The 20017-nt window shown below is 43.8% G+C and overlaps 2 protein-coding genes across 6 annotated transcripts; both read left to right on the top strand.

Moving 5' to 3' along the window:
* The first annotated feature begins 47 nt into the window (after positions 1 to 47).
* LOC133922786 (glutathione S-transferase T3-like) lies at positions 48 to 3470 on the top strand. Of its 2 annotated transcripts, none has more exons than XM_062368270.1 (4): positions 48 to 513; positions 1547 to 1632; positions 2234 to 2668; positions 2746 to 3470. In XM_062368270.1, the coding sequence occupies exons 3-4, from the start codon at positions 2249 to 2251 to the stop codon at positions 3310 to 3312; spliced, it is 987 nt and encodes a 328-aa protein (XP_062224254.1). In that variant the 5' UTR covers positions 48 to 513; positions 1547 to 1632; positions 2234 to 2248; the 3' UTR covers positions 3313 to 3470. The 2 variants fall into 2 exon arrangements, with proteins under 2 accessions (XP_062224254.1, XP_062224252.1); XM_062368268.1 differs by having other exon boundaries at positions 48 to 1138.
* A 13086-nt stretch (positions 3471 to 16556) lies between these two features.
* LOC133922785 (uncharacterized) lies at positions 16557 to 19196 on the top strand. Of its 4 annotated transcripts, XR_009910538.1 has the most exons (3): positions 16583 to 16645; positions 16764 to 16859; positions 18790 to 19196. XR_009910538.1 is itself a non-coding variant. In XM_062368267.1 (2 exons), the coding sequence occupies exon 1, from the start codon at positions 17022 to 17024 to the stop codon at positions 17661 to 17663; it is 642 nt and encodes a 213-aa protein (XP_062224251.1). In that variant the 5' UTR covers positions 16866 to 17021; the 3' UTR covers positions 17664 to 18177; positions 18790 to 19141. The 4 variants fall into 4 exon arrangements, 1 of the variants encoding a protein (XP_062224251.1); XR_009910537.1 differs by lacking the exon at positions 16764 to 16859 and having other exon boundaries at positions 16557 to 16645; positions 18790 to 19141; XR_009910536.1 differs by having other exon boundaries at positions 16562 to 16859; positions 18790 to 19141.
* Positions 19197 to 20017: the final 821 nt, after the last annotated feature.

Here is a 20017-nt window from a genome sequence, read left to right as displayed (position 1 = left end):
CCAACCAGACCCTTAACTCACCCCTCATCCTATTTTTTAGGAAAAAAACGCTCGAACGTCTCTCCAACCGATCCCTCATCGGCCTCCTCATCTTTGAGGGATCCCCATTTTACCTCCGTCGACCCTCAAATTTAGGAACCGTTGCCGACTCCCTATCCGTCAACGACCTCTCCTTCCCGTCGCTCCCTCCCGCCACGGACATTTCCGGCGACGACGCGGCTTGCCCCGCGCCGGCTCCTCCCTTGGCCACCCGCGCCGCCGGCTCCCTTGACCACCCGCTCCGCCGCCCCCTGGGCCACCCGCCCCCGCCCCTGTCTCCGCCCCTCCCAAGCCGCCCCAGCAGAAGCAGCAGGAGGAAGAGAAGGAGCAGGAGGAGGCGGCGGCGTTCGTGTTTCTGGAGCCCGTGCAGGTGGGCGAGGTCACGCAGCGCTCACTCGGCCCTGTGGTCGCAGAACCTCGCCCGGCTGGCTGTTGCCTGGGAGCAAGCGGTCGAGATCCATCCCCAACCCCAAGGTGAGCTTGCTGCCCCTCCGGTTCCTGTTCTTGCTCGGTTTGGTACTCCTTGTTCGCAATCCGCCGACACGGTCGCAATCCGTCGCTGACGATTCGTCGCCGGCGAACTTGGCTTCTCCGCCGACGACCTCCATCCCCCCCGGCGCTTCCATCTTATCTCCTCACCCACCTCCCTGCTGCCCCTCTCCATGCTGCTCTCTCTCTCTGCCCACCCTCTCTCACACTCGGCTGAGCACAACCGGAGCAACAACAACAACACTTCCCTCCTCCCTGCGCAGATCCACCACAAAGGAGCTGCCAGAACCTCCTCTTCCCAGCCCCCATCTCCCTCATTCTCCCTCCTGGTCTCTTCCTTTTTCTTTCTCGGCTGCAAGGAGCAGCAGCTGGTCCTTTCTTCCTCCTTTCTTCTATCGGCCAAGCACAGAACAACAGAGCAAGATGATGGTCCTTCTTGAAAAAGATTAGCAGTACCGCATGTTATTTGAGCCTTAATTCAGTACCATCATTATTTCCTATCTTCATGCTATCGTTTTTCCCTGTGCTTTCAGGCGCTCCTCTTCTTGGATCTACTGAAGCAGTTAGAGCTGTTATTTCTGAAGCAACTTTTGGTCTTCTAGTCAGCGAGGTCAGTCTTTCTATATGAATTTCATTTTATCCCAAAAATTCTCATCATCGGGTGCCCTGATCTGCTATTGCAAGTTTCATTTTCCCCCTTTTCCCTACAACGTAATTAGTGTTGAGTTTATGGTTTTGCAGTTGACAATTCTGTTTTGTAATGATCAATAGTTTCAGTGAACCTGCTACCCAATCTTTATATGAAAATTGTGCTTTTACTCAATCATGAAAAGAGTATGCCATGTATATCATGTAGCCGCGCCGTGCCCCTCCTGCTACCCCACAGACAACTTGAGATCATATATCAATTTCGCATCTGCTTATTTATTTATGCTCCCAAATAATCTTGTCTTTGTTCCCCGGTGAATGTGCTAGATCCATTGAAAAACTTCCTGATGGAAATGTATTTTTTTTCAAGATTAATCCGGCTGTCAGAGAAAGAATCACAGGAGTAATAAAGCAAGAATTCCTTACGAAGGAATTGTAAATGTGATCGAGCCAAAGGTACTAATCCTAAACTTTGCTCATGGTAAAAATGCAATTATACATGTTCAGAATAAAAAGTGTGTACATTTCAGTCTTATCGTCCACTACGGTGACAATGGAAAGTTTTCCTAAACTCAATGCTTTGGGGGGAAAAAGAAAAAAGGAGAAAAGGCTGCTGATGGAGTGTTCCTAAGAAGATTTCTAAGTTAGCAGTCAGTGTATTCAGATTAGCTTCATCGTCCAAATGAGATGACCTTGCCAAAACATAGCGCAAAATAATGATCAAATATTTTATTTGGAGGGGAAAAAATATATGCAACTTAAATAAGCATTTCTTACATGATTCCTAACTCCAGTATAGACACATATCCTATCTAATATAACAAACAAGGTACCATATTCCACCATTAAACAACTAAGGACAATATTCGGAAGATATCTGGCTGGTTACTTATGAACTGAAGCAAACACACGTCTAAGTCTCAGGACTATGCTATCTAATTGAAACAACTACACATACTTACACCCGGGTTGTTCCCCAGTGTTCATGAGCAGATCCATAATTAGTTTATTTTGCAATGCTAGAAATTAGTTTCATGGTTCAATTTGTGTTATGTAGGTGCAGGTTATAAGAATGGATGGTTTTTTGGAATTGATGAGTGAACAAAACATTGAAGACAATGGACCGTATTGGGATGATAGTCAATTTGTAAGCCCACATGAGGAGAAACAACTGTCACATGTAGAAGCTGGTGCGTCCCAAAAAGCAAAAAAGGCTAGATCAAAAAATTTCAGTGTAAAAGAAGACAACATGTTGGTGTCGGCATGGCTAGAAGTTAGTTTGGATGCTATACAAGGGAATGAACAATCCCGTGCTACGTATTGGCAAAGAATTACTGATTATTTTCACGAGAACAAGGACTTTGCATCTGATCGTAATTCCAATTCTCTCCAGCACCGTTGGTCTATCATACTAGAAGGTGTTAACCGGTTTTGTGGATGTTATGTCCAAATTCAAAACAGGAGGCAAAGCGGCGTGACAGAACAAGATAAGGTATAATGTTCTTTTCTTTATTTGATTGTCATTTCATATGTTGGTGCAAGTCTAATAAGGCGTATTTATATGTCTAGGTAATGCATGCATGTGAATTGTATAAGTCAAAAGACCCCAAGGGCAGATCGTTCGGATTGTTGCATTGTTGGAATATCTTGCAGCACGAGCAAAAGTGGAAGGATAGGTGCGTTCAGAAAAAACAGAAGACATCCAGCACTGGAAGTCTGTCGTCCACTCCTGAGACCAACGAGAGTCATCTAGAGGATGATGGGGAGGGTCATACTTCAGAGCCTGTGGTTAGGCCAGGAGGTAGGAAGGCGGAGAAAGAGCGACAACGGCGAGGTAAAAATCCTGTCTCTCCTGGAGATAATCTTTACATGGAAGCGTTGGAAAATATGTGGGCTAAGAAGAAAGAGGCAGAAGCCCTGAAAGAGGTTGCAAAAAAAGAGCGCTATGATGAGAGACTTGCACTTGAGAAGAAAAAGATTGAACTGAAGGAACAAGATATTGCGTTAAGGAGAAGGATTGAAGATGATAAGGTGATGAATATGGATCTTAGTGGTATGAGTGAGCGACAACGACAATACTATACGAGTTTGCAGGATGAGATCATCGCTCGGCGGTTTGGCACAGGCTCGGGTTGAGCTACTTCATATATGGAACTTTAAGTATTTTGTTGGCACTTTAAATATGTTGTATGAACTTTAAGTATGTTGTATGAACTTTAAGTATGTTGTACGAACTCTATGTTAGTTGTATGGACTATCTATGTTAGTTGTATGGACTATCTATGTTAGTTGTATGGACTATCTATGTTTGTTGTATGGACTATCTATGTTAGTTGTTGTGTGATGAAAAAACTGCATACATTACCATACGTTATTACAACTGCATACATAATAGGTACTGACTACATTATTACAAGTGCATACATAATTAAAACATTACATGATAGGTACCGACTATATTGGTACAACTACATACACTATACCCCACCATATTTTTCCCACAGGTGCTCGACTAGATCATCACGAAGCTGTGAGTGAGTTTCCCTGTTAGTAATGGCTAGATGAGTTTGAAGAAACGCTTGTAGTTCAGCCGTAGGACGATGGGAAGCTGTCACAACTTCTCCCATCCCATCGAAATGGTGGTCACCTTCTGCATCTCGCTCATCTTCAACGATCATATTATGCATGATGATACAAGCTGTCATGATTTGTCCTAGTGTGTCTTGATCCCAAAATCTTGCTGGCCCACGAACAATGGCAAAACGAGATTGCAGAACTCCAAATGCTCGTTCCACCTCCTTCCTCACCGCTGCTTGTACTTTCGTAAAATATTTCCTCTTATTCCCTCGTGGAGATGGTATTGGCTTAACAAATGTGGCCCATTGAGGATATATGCCATCTGCAAGGTAATACCCCATTGTATAATTATGACCATTAATGGTGTAGTTCACTTCTGGAGCGTGCCCTTCAGCTAGATTTGCAAATAGGTGAGAACGATGCAGAACATTAATATCATTGTGAGATCCTGGTAAACCAAAGAAGGCATGCCAAATCCAAAGATCATGTGAAGCAACGGCTTCTAGAATAATGGTGGGCTCGTGCACATGACCGGTAAATTGACCTTGCCATGCTGCAGGGCAATTCTTTCACTTCCAATGCATGCAATCTATGCTCCCAAGCATACCGGGAAAACCCTTTTGCTCTCCAATTGCAAGTAATCTAGCTGTATCATTATCATTTGGGGATCTCAGGTACTCATCACCGAAGATTTCAACAATAGCTTTCACAAACCTTTTAAGACTCTCTACAGCAGTACTTTCTGCAATCCGAATATAATCATCAGTAGCATCTGCTGCTACTCCATAAGTTAGCATCCTAAATGATGCGGTTATCTTCTGCAAAGGAGATAACCCAAGACGTTTGATTCTATCTCTTTTCTGCACAAAATAATCATCATGTTGTTCTACAGCTTGCAGTATGCGAAGAAATAGAGAACGAGACATTCTAAACCTGAAGAAAGTAATAAGAATCAGCCGAACCCAAGAGGATGCACAAAAATGACGAACAAACAAAAACAGATCATTTACAAACCTTCGACGAAAGAAAGTTGGACCGTAGGTAGGAGCATCTGAAAAGTAGTCTTCGTATAGCCTCCAATGCCCGGCTTCTCTGTTGCGGTTGATATACTGACGTCCAGGCACAGAACCCCCAGGTCGTGCAGCATTCAAAAGCGCATATTGAGTGTGTGCTTGGTGTAGTGTAGCAAGAATGAGTTCGTCGTCATCATCCTCCGACGACGACGATGAATCTACCAGAAAATGATGACTCATTTCGATCAGAGAGGGAACTACAAGGGAGTGGGACTTGTGAATGGCAATAGGGCACTGGCCGGGTTTATATAGAGTTGGAAGTAGCCGTTAGAAAAAAGTAGCCGTTGGAAAAATATAGCCGTTGGACAAAAGAGTAGCCGTTGGGAAAAAATAGCCGTTGGAAAAAATAGCCGTTGAAAAAAAACCGTTGAAAAAAAGTAGCCGTTGCAAAAAATAGCCGTTGGAAAAAAACCGTTAGAAATATAGCCGTTACAATTAATTTGGTAGTTAAATGATAGTATTAAAATATGGGTGAGTGAAATATAGGAGGTCAGATTTAGGGGGTCGGTTGGAACGTACAGAGAAATAGGGGGTCAGTCTGGATAGGGAGAACCCCTGTATGAAGATATAAGGGGTCAATTTTAGGGGGTCGGATGGAGATGCTCTAACACCGTCGACGAAATATGACCATTGGATCTAGATATGACAGACCACATTCTTTCTTCTTCACAGCCCCTTCTTCTTCTTCCCGACTGCAGTTTCTTCTTCCTCCCAAGTGATGAGCCACATTTTGGTTCACTTTCCTGCCTGGCTCGTCTCCTCTGTCTCCTTGCCTTCCCGCTATAGCACCATGGTATTGGAGTTTCTCTGCCTCAACATCTCGCGTTTGCTCCCACACCATCGTCGGGCCAACCTATCTTCTCAGGTATCCCTCTAAACCTAGGGAGTATCATCGACAAACCCTTGATCTGTTGGAGGTGTGCAAAACAACTTTGAATGCAAAAACATCGAATTTCAACGGATTGAAGTTTAGGAAGTGTGTTTTGTTTAATGTATAAACCACTTTGTTCATATAAACGTGTGGATCATAGTGTTGTTCTAGTCCAAGTTGACCTTCTCTCTGACTAATCATATAGTTTCTTTCATGCTTTTGCTATGACAAAAGGGAAATGTCTTGTCACCTACCTCTCGTTGTGCTTGAAATTCCTATGAGAATTTCATTGCTTCCTCTGAAATTCATTTTCAATGTTGAATTAGGTTTTGTTTTTAAGTTGCACTTTGGGCAAGGTAAAGCAAGTAGGGAATAAAGAGGTTTGGAAGGAAGCTGACTCGTAGCAATTGGTAGTGTTTTTAGTTCTAAAATAAAAAAGGTAATTGTGTATTTGCCACTGATTTGAACGATTATTGTGAATCTACCATTAAAAAAGGCATAACTGCACATTTGCCATTACAATTGGTCAACCCCAACAAACCGGCCATTTAACTAACACCATTTGGCAGTGTGTTTTCATGAAAAATAGGACAGAAATATCTTGAAAATAATTTGCAAGTTGCCATTAGAACTTGACGAAATTGCAAGCAAGACATTTTTTTTTTTTTGCATGACACCTTTTTGGCCTGACAGCTGGGCCACACATAGGGTAAAACGTAGTCCAGGCATAAAAACACACAATCATCATGTAAAATCATAGACATGCCACATTTTCCAACATAATGATAGCAATGCATTTAGAGCTTGCTAATTTAAGGTTCAAATCACAATACAAATACATAATCTAGTTCAACTTGACAACACAAAACATATGACAGGACAACTAATTTAAGGCTCATATCATCTTGTCCAACATGACATTCAAAAGATGAGTACATATGATATTAGTACATTATATAGATCAACCAGAAATCACAAGCACATTAGGACAATGAGTTCCAGAAGATGACTACATAGGACTGAGGCCCATGACTCATCAAATAGAGGCAGCAACATAACCCATATTTCCCTTCCGCTTCCCCCTCCCTCTTGGCGGCTTTACTGTCACCTCATTTGCAATGCCACTGCAACAACATTATAAGTTATGGTACATAGGGTACAAGTGATTACGAAATTGGCAATAGGATGCTAGATACTAGTAGAGCTTTTCTTGAACCTTGGCCTTGATACCAGACCATACACAAAGGATGGATTATTGCTCCCTTGATCTGAGCGAGTTGTTGACGAAGATTTTTTTCCTGCATAAACAAGTTAGTGGCCAATTTACAAATAAAAAGGAATCACATAAAAATGGATGAAACTTACCTTTTATTTGCTATAGGTCCTCCCTGACAAATCTTTGCAAAGTGGCCTCTGTCACCACACTTATGGCATATCCTCTTCTTGCTGCAACTAGGCTCAAGAGAAGCTTTAATCCTCTGTACCCTTGGTCTCCCAGGCTTTCAAGGTCGAAGTCATCGACATCAGAATCTACTTCCTCATCAAGCTCATCAAGATCATAGTCAGAGTCAGTAGAGGAGGCAACTGCATCACTATCATAGCTGATGCCGATGTAAACCTCCAAATATCACAATATGGGCATAGTTTTTCATCGACTCAAACTTCCACATCATCATCATTAGCTCTGCTGTAATACCCAGAATAATTGTTGTCTTTGATTTTTATTCCCTTCAAGTCGCAGCGAAAGGAAGAAAGAAAGGAAGAAATCACAAAAGAAAGAAAAGAAGAAAAAAATCAGTTTGGGGTTGTCTCGGCCGCCCATGGACAAGCCCTAAAGCCCAGCCACCCCTCTCATGCACCCCGTGAAACCCTAGGCAGCCCCTCCTCTCCAAACAGCCCCCTTCCCACCCCCTCTCCACCCTTGGCCGCCCCCTTGCTCAGGATGCCTACTGGGCGTCCCCATCTCTCCACCTTGCTGCTGCAAAGAAACGAGAAAGAAGAAGGAAGAAGAAAGGGAAAAGAAAGAGAGGGATTTGACGCCGTGCTGCCCTAAGTTTTGGAGGAGATCAAGGTGAGATGGAATCCATATTTTCCCCTACAAATAGGTGATTTTTAATGGTTTTTAGACTTGGGGAATAGAGGATTTGTGGGGAGAAATCTCATTGGATTATGATTCTCCGGTTTCAAAATTCTAGTTTTCTGTAACTCTGTTCGGGTCTCTACTAGAGCATGTTCGAGGCCGAAATAAATTATCCAACTATAAGGTTCTTCATAGGGTTCTTGCTGGTCTATCCACTATAAAAAAATTCAGAATTTTTGGTCAAGTAGTTTAGTAGATATGAATTTTAGAATTCGTCTATCAGATTCTGGCAAGATTCTAGACATTAATAGATTTATTCAGTTTTTGGGCATCTTAGATGCCGAACCAGTTTTTCAGAATAACTAGAAAATTGTAGAGGATTCGTTAAGCTTTCCAATGGTGTGTAGTATGAAATTTTCCATTGGATATAGCTCCGGTTATGTTGTTCTGAATTTTCTGCAATTGATAATTGACAGATTTCAGTATCGAATATTCAAAGCTTGATTAGGTCATGATAATGATATTTTCTGTAGATCAAAGTTATACAAAATTTGAAGCTTGTGTTTTGATACACATGTCCATAAAGTTTTAGACTTTTTGGAATTTTTTTTAGATATAAAAATATGAAGCTTGCTGTCTGAAATTTTAGACAGATTCTGAAGTCTGTTTTTAGTTGCAGTTTAGGCCACCTTAATGGCAATATAAAAATATGGTATTTTCATGAAAGTTGTAGGTCCTGTTCTGTAGTTTTCAAAAATATATTTTTTTCCTATCATTTCTGTTGTAAATAAAAAGATACGAAAAAATGAAGTAGTATTGCTGCAGTTAAACGAATGTGATGAGTATCAGTTTGTTCGTTGGATGGGTTGCGGGGCGTAGGACCATTGTCGGTGATATAGGAACCAGGGGTCCCCAAGTCCCGAGACCAGGACAGCAGAGTGCCACGTGGCGTCCTCCCTCGGGGATTATCTCCCCGAGGTCCGAGAAGATCAAGTTCCGGGAGACGGTACTCGGGGTCATGAACAGTGGTCCCCGAGTACCCAAGTTCCCCGATGACCCGAGAAGGCCAAGTTCCGGGAGAGGGTATTCGGAGCCATGAGCAGTGGTCCCTGAGCACCCGAGTTCCGTGATGACAATAGAAGTCAGTTCCAGAAGAGGGTGCTCGGGGCCATGAACAGTGGCCCCCGAGCACCCGAGTTCCCCGAGGACCCGAGCAGTCAAGTTCCGGGAGAGGGTGCTCGGGGCCGTGATCAGTGGTCCCCGAGCAACCCGAGTTCCCCGAGGATCAAGAAAGGGCATATCCGGGAGAGAGTGTTCGGGGCTGTGAACAGTAGTCCCCCAGCACTCACAGTTCCCTGAGGGTCTAAGAAGTCCTTCACCGGTGGTCCCCACAAGAGTTTGCATACCTTGCATTATATTACACAAAGTATAAATTTTGCTCAAATTTTACCTAGCCACTTTCAAGTGTTCCCAATAATGAAAAATTGTGAATATTTGCACCTATGCTAAGATAAGTGACTAGATGGCTTAAGTTAGATACTTGTTACCGAGATGTCATTGAAGATTGAAATAAACCAACAAACCACACTCTTGGCACTTCTTTCCAAACATCATGAGAAAACCCAATTTGAAAGAATCTTGAGATGAGATATTCAATATAGTTCTTCTCAAGTAAGCCAAGTCTTCAATTGCATCTCCAAGTACCTATTTAGCAAATTAAGCACTTTGTGGTACCCAAACCATGTTGGGTCCTTTAAGTTTAGTCATGAAAGATTTAGGCACCCAAATGGCCTTTGTGCTAGAAAATGATGAACTAATCACCTTAGTAGCACAAGTTCCATTTTTAGCCTTCCTAAGCAATAAATCATTATCAATTGAAGAGTTAGGCTTAGGAATGTTACCAATAGGACAATTTTTACCAATATGTCCCTTGGCCCGACAAGTGTAGCAAATGCGGTGCTTATCCTTGCAAGATGCCTTCTCATCTTGCTTCTTGCTTGCTTCCTTGCCGGTGAGCCTCTTCCTTGATGACATAAGACCTTCATTCTTCATGTAGAGGCATGATGCAATTTCATGTCCCTTCTCATTGTATCCATAACACTTCCTCTTGCTTCTTCTTATTTTCTTCTTTGGAAGTGTGGTCTTGTCATCAACCTTGTTGGAACACATAGAGGCATAGTGTCCCATGCTTGAGCACTTGAAGCACTTGATATGAGCTATCTTCTTATTGGATTTTGCTTCAAGTCCATGATCTTTGTGCTTCTCACTTTTCCCTTTACTATCAATATTACAAGTAACACTAGGGAAAATATTAGCTTTAGAGCAACAAAGATTAGTAGGCAATTCATCTTTGGATATAGAATTGACATAAAAAGAATTGCTAGAACTAGCACATGACAAATTTACATTAGACAAAGAAGATGTGCTAATGTTCACATGAGGTTCATAGGATTTTACCGTTGTGATGATCACCTCATGAGCTATTTCTAGCATGGCATGTGAGTCCATAAGATTTTCATGAGAGCACATAAGCTCATCATGATTTTCTTGCAAAGCCACATGCTTGTTAGTGAGCTCTTCAAGTTGAGCCTTTAGCTCACTATTTTCTTTCTCCAAAGATACTACATAAGAATTAGAGTTAGTAGCACAAGCATCATCAACGGGAGAAATAGTGGATTTGTCCTTAGATAAAGAATTGCAATTAGGACATGATTTTTCTAAATCCACTAGAGGCATAGCATCTAATTTATCAATCAAAGAAATATGCTTAACTTTAAGATCTCCATAAAGATTAGATAAAGAACTATGAGATTCTTGAAGCTCTTCATATTTCACATTTAAAGTATTAAATTCCTCAATTTTCTCAATGAGGAATTCCTCTTGCCTCTCTAGGCTTTCCTCATGATCTTGTATTATACGCAAGAGCTTGATCATTTTAGACATATTCTTTTTGCTCAAAAGATCAAACCCAAGCTCATCACTATCACTAGCACTAGAACTAGCATTAGTATTATTTATCTCACTTACCAATTTCCTTTTACCTTTTGCCATAAGGCATAATGGAGAATCAATGTGAGAGGATGAGCATCTTGGAGAGGTGGATGCTTCTCCACCTAGGTTTTGTCTCTCAAAGAGTTCTATTTCCTTCAAAATATTAGTCTCACAAGTACTAGTGAAAATAGATGCATCGCTATGAGGACCAAGAATTATATCATCATGATGAATAGAAATTTTAGCACTAGATGATATACAAGGCTTAACAACATTACTAGATATGGAAATTTCGTTACAAGTGTTGTTAAAGTCCAAATAAGAGATTGGGCACTCACTTATCGCATTCACCATTTCATTACCTTGCTCATTGTTAAATGTTGGTGAAGTGGATGACGGAGTGACATCCTCTTGGACAAGAGAGGAAATCATTTGGAGTTCTTCATATGTGAAGATGAAGTAGAGCACTCTCCAAATGATGTCTCCGGAAGAAATTCTTCTTCATCACATTTGGGCTTGTCATATCTTTCTTTGAGAGTAGTCCAAATGAGATGAGCATCCTCAAGCGGCAAGATCGATTCAATAACATCTATGCTCAAATCATCAAATAAGACATTAGTAGCTTGAGCATTGAGATGTATGCATTTCTCTTCCTCTTCGGGTGATATGAGTTTATCATTAGGAGGAGAAATACTCACATCTACAACTCGCTCTATTTGAGGACCCATGGCCCTAAAGATATTAAGCATGCGAGTACTCCAATCACAATAATTAGAACCATCTAAAAGGAGTGGCTCTACGTGCACTAATCCACTAGTCGACATCTTTACTCTCTAGGCGGTAAAGCCCGAAAAGAGAGACTTGGCTCTGATACCAATTGAAAGGACAATGATGTCGCCTAGAGGGGGGGTGAATAGGCGTTTTTACAAAAATTCAACCCTTTCTACCGTTGGAATAAACCTGCAGCGGAATATAAACTAACGAGTTTTTCACAAGAGAAAAACCTAAATATGCTAGGCTCAACTAGTGCACAATCACCCTATGTGTGGAAATTACAATCCTAATGTGACAAAAATTACTCAATTCTAGCAAGAGATATGCAATAAAACTTAAATTGAAAAAGGCTGAAAATACTGTTCATATGCCTGGAATTACTGTTCATCCGGAGTATCCGGTGTAGTCCGGATACTCCGGTGTGTACAGGTCCGGAAACTCCGGTAAAGGCCGGATTCTCCGGGTTCTGTACAGAACTGAGCCTGAAACTGAATATAAATGATGAGTAGAGAGTTCTAGCTCAAACCAGGTGATGTCGTGTGTTCCCGGAGATGATTCCAAGTAGATTCACAAAGAACCTACACTCAAATACACACAAATAAGTATATCGAGCAATATGCACAAAGATTTGAGCAAGAACTTAAAAGTAAGGAAACAAGAAAGGAGACACAAAGATTTGTTTCCCGAAGTTCGAATTTACCACCGTGAATCCTACGTCTCCGTTGAGGAAGCTCCAACGAGCCGGGTCTCTTTCAACCGCTTTCCTCGATCCACTCTTGATTTCTTCCCTTGCGGAGGCGAAATCGAGCCTTTCACAAACTTCCGCGGCAACCCACAACCTTGGGTGCTCGTCGGCGACGCCTAGCCGCCTAGGAGGTTTCACCTCCAAGAGTAACAAACACGACAACGAACTTCTTGCCGAGAACTCAAGTGCTCAAGATTGGATTTTGCTCACTTGCACTCAATCTTCCAATCTCTCAACCCAACTCTCTTTTCTTCTCAAATCACACACTAGAATGGAGTGGGAGAGGTTCTTTTGGCTCTAAAAATGTGTTCTTTTCGTGCCCTTCCAGCAGCCCCAAAGGATGGGGTGAGTGGGGTATAAATAGCCCACTCTAAACAACTAGCCGTTACTGTTTTTGACAGAACTGGCCGGAGTATCCGGTGAACACCGGAGTATCCGGCCCTAAATTCAAATACGGCGTCAGAACGGTCACAGAATGTGTCAGAACTAGCCATTACGCTCTTTTCTGGACTTTTACCGGAGTATCCGGCCTACACCGGAGTCTCCGGTCGACACTTAACCCAGAAAACAGCCCCGGAGACTTCCCGGAGTCTCCGGCCACTCCAGGTACCGGAGTATCCGGACTTCACCGGAGTCTCCGGCCTTTCCAGGTACCGGAGAATCCGGTCTTCACCGGAGTCTCCGAGTACAGCACAGCTGACCTCCGAAAAACGGCGATAACTTTTGATTCCGGAGTCCGATTTCGACGATTTTGGACTCTATGGAAAGCTTATTCAGAGGGCTACACATCCCAACTGAATTCATGACCTAAAACACATAGGATCAAATTAGTAACACTCCAAAACCCATTTTGGACACTTCCGCACTTTCCGCTCCGGACTCTTAACAACAAACTCTCACTTTGGGTTTGGTTGGGAACTCTTGAGCACTGAGACATGACAATTAGCTCACGTTGCATCCCTCTTAATAGTGCGGCATACCTATACTCAAATTCAAAGATAAAACTCGTTTGAACCACTTTGAGCATTTGAAAACTTTCAAGTACCGCTTCTTTTCTTTCAAACCTTGAGGGTTGCTAACTTCCATAAAATCTTCACTCCATCTCTTCTTGATTCTTCATATGATTTATGTGAATCATCCATAGCTTTTCATAGCCTCGCACGGTCCATCGGCGCAAAGCCTTCACTCTCTCTTCACCACCGCCTTGGTCCTTCGGCGCCAAGCCATTTGCTTGCCCTTCACCATGGATGGTCCATCGCAGCCGAGTCTTGCTTGCCCTTCACCGTTTTGCCATAGAAAACCACTTTGTATTCGACATCTTCAAGGAATTCACTTTTTCATATATGGAGTCCACTTTTGTTCTTCACTCTTGGCATATGTGATTTCAATTCAATTTATGCCTTCTTATAGATCCTAACCCCAACTCACTCTCAAGCACAAAGCACATGGGTTAGTCCATAAAACCTAAATGACAACATTATACCTTAAGTTACTTGATCTCCACAAGTAACTTAGCCTTCAAGCTTATTGCTAATCTTATTGAGCTTCTTCTTCTTATGAGCATCACCAAGAGCTCCTTTATTTAGATGCATATTTCTCCTCCATGCATCACATCCGAGCATCACCTAGAGCTCGTTCATCTCGATGTACTTTCAATCTTCCCATTCACCTAGAGTTCATGCATGTCTCTTCACCTAGGCTTCACCTATTGAACAACCTACTAACAATCTCAATAACATTGTTAGTCCATATGTATTGTCATTAATTACCAAAACCACACATAGGGGCTAGATACACTTTCAGGGACAGTGCTCCATCGGGTCGACCGTGGCGTGAGAGCATGGTGGTAGCGGCAGTAACAGTAGGGGTAGGGGATTACGCTTGCTCGCTCGCTGCGCTCCTGCTACCGGTTGCTGCACGTGGCGGCCGTAGTGGGTTGGCCGATCTGGGAGGGGAACGAGGCTGACTAGTGGCGAAGCGAAGAGGGAGGGGGGCTGGCCGGATTTGAGAGGGGTCAACCTCGCTGGAGCACTCGCAGACCATCGCAAGATCCATCATGTGTGAGAGGGTAAGAGGGGGATGCGAGATTAGTGGGTTCTAGCGATGTCTGGCTGGAGTGAGGCCGCCTTCATTGTAGAAGGCGGAGCCGGCTGTGGTAGGTGGTTAGCGAGTGCGAGCGAGGAAGGGATTCGCGGGCACATGCAAGGATGAGAGCGGTTTGCGCGGTAGTGGTAGGAAGAGGAAAAGGAAGGAGCGAAACGTGGGGGACTGGGGATGACGAGATGGGAGGTTAGACCGTCCAAACCATTTTTCTCTCATTTCGTTTTCTTCATAATTCTTTTCTTGTTCTCATTTCTTTTATTTTTCTTTATTTCTAATAATTTCTCTTCGAAAGAATTCATAAAAAGAAAGAAAAATAATCCCGTCTAGAGAATGATCTTAGGAAACTCTTAGTAAAGGGAACTATGAAGTGAAACCATTGAAGCGCTGAAGGAAACGAAAATTCATTCACGAAAGGATTCTAGGTCGCGACGGAAATCCGTTGGGCATGATCTTAGATATGAGATCGTGGTGATGAAGCTGCTCAACGCTGGAACCACATGTTGGTGCATGATTTCATAGAGGCACAAACGTGGTGGGAAAAAGGTGACGATATATGTATTAGCAAACTTTTAAGTAGGAGAGAAGTTAATTAAGTGGAGTGAATCCAAAACTTACACCCCTTTTTATTACCAAAAAGCTCTGGATAACGAGATCAGTTAGCTTAGCCAAACCTAAAGGCTAAAATCAGCACAAGGTCGTGCAACACAATCCACTCATTATTAATCCGAGCGGAGCACGCGCCATCCCGCACCGGCTTTGACGTGAGGCGGTCCCAAATTTCCCGTCGCGGCTCCGTTCCCGCGCCCTGTTCCCGGAGCACGGGACCAAGCCAACCCCAACCGGCGCCGGGGAACGCTACGCGTGGTGCACGTGGACCCGTATCATGATGTCAGACGCAAGGCATAGCGGCTAATCCTAATCGTACGAAGGCGGTTGATGAGGCCGCTTCCCGCGAAAAAGTTTGAATAGACTTGGTGTGCTAGATCAGCGCCATTCCTGACTGACGCGTGCCTGGAATGGTCTGTAGTGAAAACAATAAAATTACGGAGGAGTAAAGTGTGAACAGGTTGGTAGCCCGATGGTAGGATCGATCGTTTCGATCCCTACCCACGCGCTGAGGTGTGAACGGGTTGGTAGCCATCGTGTCTCACTGGGGTGTCTTTCAAATAAAACCGTTATCTCTGGCACACGCTGAGTTTTGACACGTTAAATATCGTTGTCTAAAATTATCTGTTTAAAATAGATATGTAAATATAAATATAGTTTGTAAGTTATAGCTCGTGTGTTCATAGTGTATGAGTGGATACATACTATATAAATATATGTGTGAATTTTAATACTATAATTTGTACTTTAAAGTTGTGAAAAAAACAAGAAAATGACCTATACAAAACCTTACTGCAGAAATGAGGCATCGTATCTAGCAAAAAGCTTCAGCACAGATTTTTCTTCTCGTCGAGAAGCTTTTAGCACGGGAATTAAAGTTGTTTGCTGTGAAATTCCATTGAGTTTTTTTTTCAACTATTCAACAGCCAAGTCGAACGTGCTCGGTATTGTTTAATTCTTTTACGATCCTGCACAATCAATAATAACTAGTGAAAGCAAATAGTTCAGTTGGATATAAGAGGAGAGTAATATCTTAGCCGAGATAGAGCCAAAAATTTATTTATATATATTGTATATTTACCGGTCATTTGAAACTAAGCTACAACTTTTAGACAACAACGATTTTAGAGGGCTTAACGGCGGGGTTTCAAAGGCCGAATTTAGAGGGATGCCCAGTGAAATATGTTGGCTTGGCAGAAGAGACAGGCGTGGGAGCGAGACAACGAGTACACTATCGGCTGCATATGGTGAAGGACAGTCGGTAGACGGTGCCGACGGTGAAGAGATGATGATGCAATAGGAGGTAGGCGGTGGACGGAGGCGAGCAAAGAACAACGTAAGGGAATAACATCGGACACGTCAAACGGACGAGGCGGGACAAAGGTTCAAAAAAAGAAGAACCATTGGATATAGATTAGAACGATCGTTCATCAATTAAGATAGTTCTAAAATGAAGAATAGTATCACCTTTATTTCCATGGGCCGTCGTAGTCGTAATAATTTCGCATTTTGGTGATTAGCATAATACCCGCGCGAGCCATATGATTTCTGACAGCGACGGCACCACGACACAAGCCCAAGCCAACCGGGCTCTATCCTCTTCCACCCACACAGACCACGGCCGCACGGATTGCCCCGCCATGGACCAGGTGAGCCCGCCAGCCCGCCCTTTCTGATCGCGCTGCTCCCGCTTCCTCTCTCTCCGCCTCCTCCATTCTCCAATCCGTTAGAGGAACGAGCGGTGTGCGTGTGTGCACGGTGGCGTAGTACGAGAAGATGGAGAAGATCGGGGAGGGCCAATTCCGAGACGGACTCGACGGATGCCTCCATTGCGACTCCGACTCCGACTCCGAGCAGAGCCAGGTTCGCCTTCGCTTTATTATAGATAGATCGAGACAACCCCGCTGCCTCCTCCCAAGTCCTCCCACCAAACCATCGAAAGCTAGGGTTTGAATTTGCGGAGAAATCCCGTTTGTAATTGCTACAAGCATCGAGATTTCCCGGCGCGAAGGTTCAGGTCCGCCGATGGCCGGTGAGGAGGGTTGGCTCAAGAGGTCCACCACCAAAAGCGTGGAGGTGGCGGAGGTGAGCGGACTGCAAGGTCCGTTGAAGAGGTGCTCCACCAAGAGGAAGGCGAAGAAGGAGGCGGAGGCTGGTCAGATGCTGCGTCCGCTGAAGGAGTGCTCAACCAGGAGGAAGGCGAAGAAGGAGGAGGCGTCGACCACCGTCGCAGAGGCAGAGAAGGGGACGGGGGCAAAATATCGGTTGTCGGCGAAGGAGATACGGGAGGTCCTGGCCCGGAAGCCGATTACCGTCCCGCCCCGCTACGTGGCCCTGAAGCAGAGCAACCCGGACCTGACGCCGCGGTCGGGGGAGGAGGTGGACGAGGCCAAGAGGAGGCTCTACATCCTGGCCAAGGCGTTCTACAGCATGCAGGAGCGGCTGCCTAAGCTCCAGGAATGGGTGCGCCGGGAGCTGGAGATCAACGGACACGTCGATATGGATGACGAGTGGGTCAAGCGCAAGGCCGAGACACAGGCGGTGATTGACAGAGAATGGCCCAAAATCCAGGCCAAAATCGAAGCCATCATCCTCTCGGAGACCGAGTGTGAAGACAGTGACAACTCTGATGAGGAAGAAGACGAGGAGGTGTTCTGGAATCAATAAAAAATGAGGATTATATTTAATTAACCGCACATCTATCTCTCTAGTATCTATGTATGTATCCTTGCTGTAAGTTGGGCCTAGTTAATTGTGATCCATGATGCTTGTTCTAAGTTAAGCGCCGATGAACGCCATAATTTACTAAGTTAGAACTCTTATGTGCTATTACAATATGATTATATTGTGTTGCAATGTTTATGCCTAGAACTGGCTATGCTACATGCCATGAGCTTGCAGGAGCCAAGTTGTTGAAAAATTGCTTTAGTTTGGTTGGCCCTGTGACTGCAATTTGGTGGGTCCAATGGTTCATACCCCACCAGATTTAGTCTCAACACTGAAATGCTTTGGTTTGGTTTATTCATCATATTTTGGTTTATTTCTATTTTGTCTGCATGGTGTGATACTTGGCACTGCCTGAGCATGCCCCTGTTTCTCCAATTTCAGTTGTTGCAGCTGATTTGTGCATTTGAACTGTATGCTATTGGTTCATTGCTTGAGGTTGTCAAAGCTTTCGCAGGTGCTGTTCACCTGTCCTGTTCTCATTAAGCATACACACTTGGAGGTGCCTAGTGATGTTTCCTTGCATCTTCTATTCCAATTTGTTTGACATGTGATTGCCTTATTCTGTGCTGAATGTGTGGTAATGTGATTCATCAGCCTTTTTCTTTCATTCGAGTTAATTGTTAGTTTGTTACCCTCGCTCTTTTTGTATTCCTTTGGGACAAATTTGTTGGCGCCATGCTCAGGTAGGTGGTGTAAACTGTAAAGATATTTTTTTTCTCAAGAAATTGGCTTCATTTAAATACTGTAAGCTCTTTTGGATGAGATTAGAATGCACATTGAGGCTTCATAGTTCCTGTGCTATTATTGTGTTGAAGTTATTATACTATATGCAAAAGAAAACCTTCACTAAAAGATGATTTCACAGGCACAATTTCTTTTCTAAGATTTTGTTTTTTTTCCTTTTAAACTGAAAATGGCTATAGAATTAGGAGCATTGCTTGTGATATCAGTTCCAACTGGTGCATATACGTTAGACATGTCGACACTGAGCATTTCTTCTTTGCCAAATTGTTGTGGTCTGAACGATGTGCACAGAATGATAGAATTGATCCTTTTGATTTGCCAGGCATACACCGAGATGATAGCAGAGAGAAGAAGAAAGGTAGCCAGTGGCGCTGAAGATACCTACGGAATGGAGAAAATCCAGTGAGGAATTTCCAGCAGTTCTGCTCCAGACCTGTCCTGTTGCAGGCCCTAGCACATAGCACCATTGATCTGTAGATCGTATTTGCCAGAAATTGCAACAACATCATGGCATCATGCTGTTGTTGGTTTGTTGATTTTGCATGCCCAGAAAAATAAACAGAGTGGCTAATTGCTTCTTTCTGAAACATGTGTTGGTGCTTATGTATGACATCTCCTGTCACCTCAGGATTGCTGGGGTAACCGATATACCGAAATCTGAACACGTTTGTTTAGTTCGGAGTTTTGTTGCTGATAAATTTATGTAAATCATTGCAACGACGGAGCTAAGATTTGTGCTTGACCTTGAGTAAGATATTTGGAGACTCATGGTGCAGAATGCTCACTCCTGAGCCGAATACCTGCGATGTTTTGAAGCCTTCGAAGGGTGGATGCAGTTCGCGGTCTAGACTCCAGAGTGTACCAGCTGTGACTTCGATGCGTATACAGGAGTCAGGAATACGGTGATGCGGCGGCGGCGGCGGCAAACGCGTGTTTGCTGACTTGCTCTTGCCGCGCACCATTTGAAGTGTACTCTGGAGCGCAGATCATGCAACGACGCCTTCCTGACTTGATGTACTGCATCCAATGTATACCATATTATAGCAGTTCTGTGTCATCCAATGTACTCTGGAGCGCAGATCATGCAACGACGCCTTCCTTAAAGTCACGGTGACTTTATAGTTTGCCTGAAGCCATGAAAAACGGATCGAGTAGGTCCATCGCTACAGCGGCCAGTGAACAGTAAAGCACACACTAAAACTAACTGCAAACTTACTGTTTATCCCTATAGCATCACACACATCTTGCTGCTGCCCCCGTGACTATACCACCCTCAAGCCAGAGGATCCGTTTCCGTATAAAATACATGTCCGTACACGATTCAACAGCAGGTGAGCAACGGCGAGCTCCATGCTTCGTGGCTAGGAGCCGTTAGATGCCTTTTCGTCTTCCTATTAGACTTGAAAGGAAGCAAGAGAAGCTTCAGCAGGGAGCACGGAATGCAAAAGGGTGCCAAGAGTTGTGGGGGAGCCAAGCGAGTGATAATATCCGGGAGCATTTCCTAGACCAGCCGGCGTAAAGGGCTGTCGTCCATGATCGATCAACGCCCC

The sequence above is a fragment of the Phragmites australis genome, chromosome 6 (genome assembly GCF_958298935.1).
Source record: "Phragmites australis chromosome 6, lpPhrAust1.1, whole genome shotgun sequence".
Classification (NCBI taxonomy): domain Eukaryota; kingdom Viridiplantae; phylum Streptophyta; class Magnoliopsida; order Poales; family Poaceae; genus Phragmites; species Phragmites australis.
The sequence above is the reverse complement of the archived record's forward strand: the minus strand, read 5'-3'. Positions and strand labels throughout refer to the sequence as shown.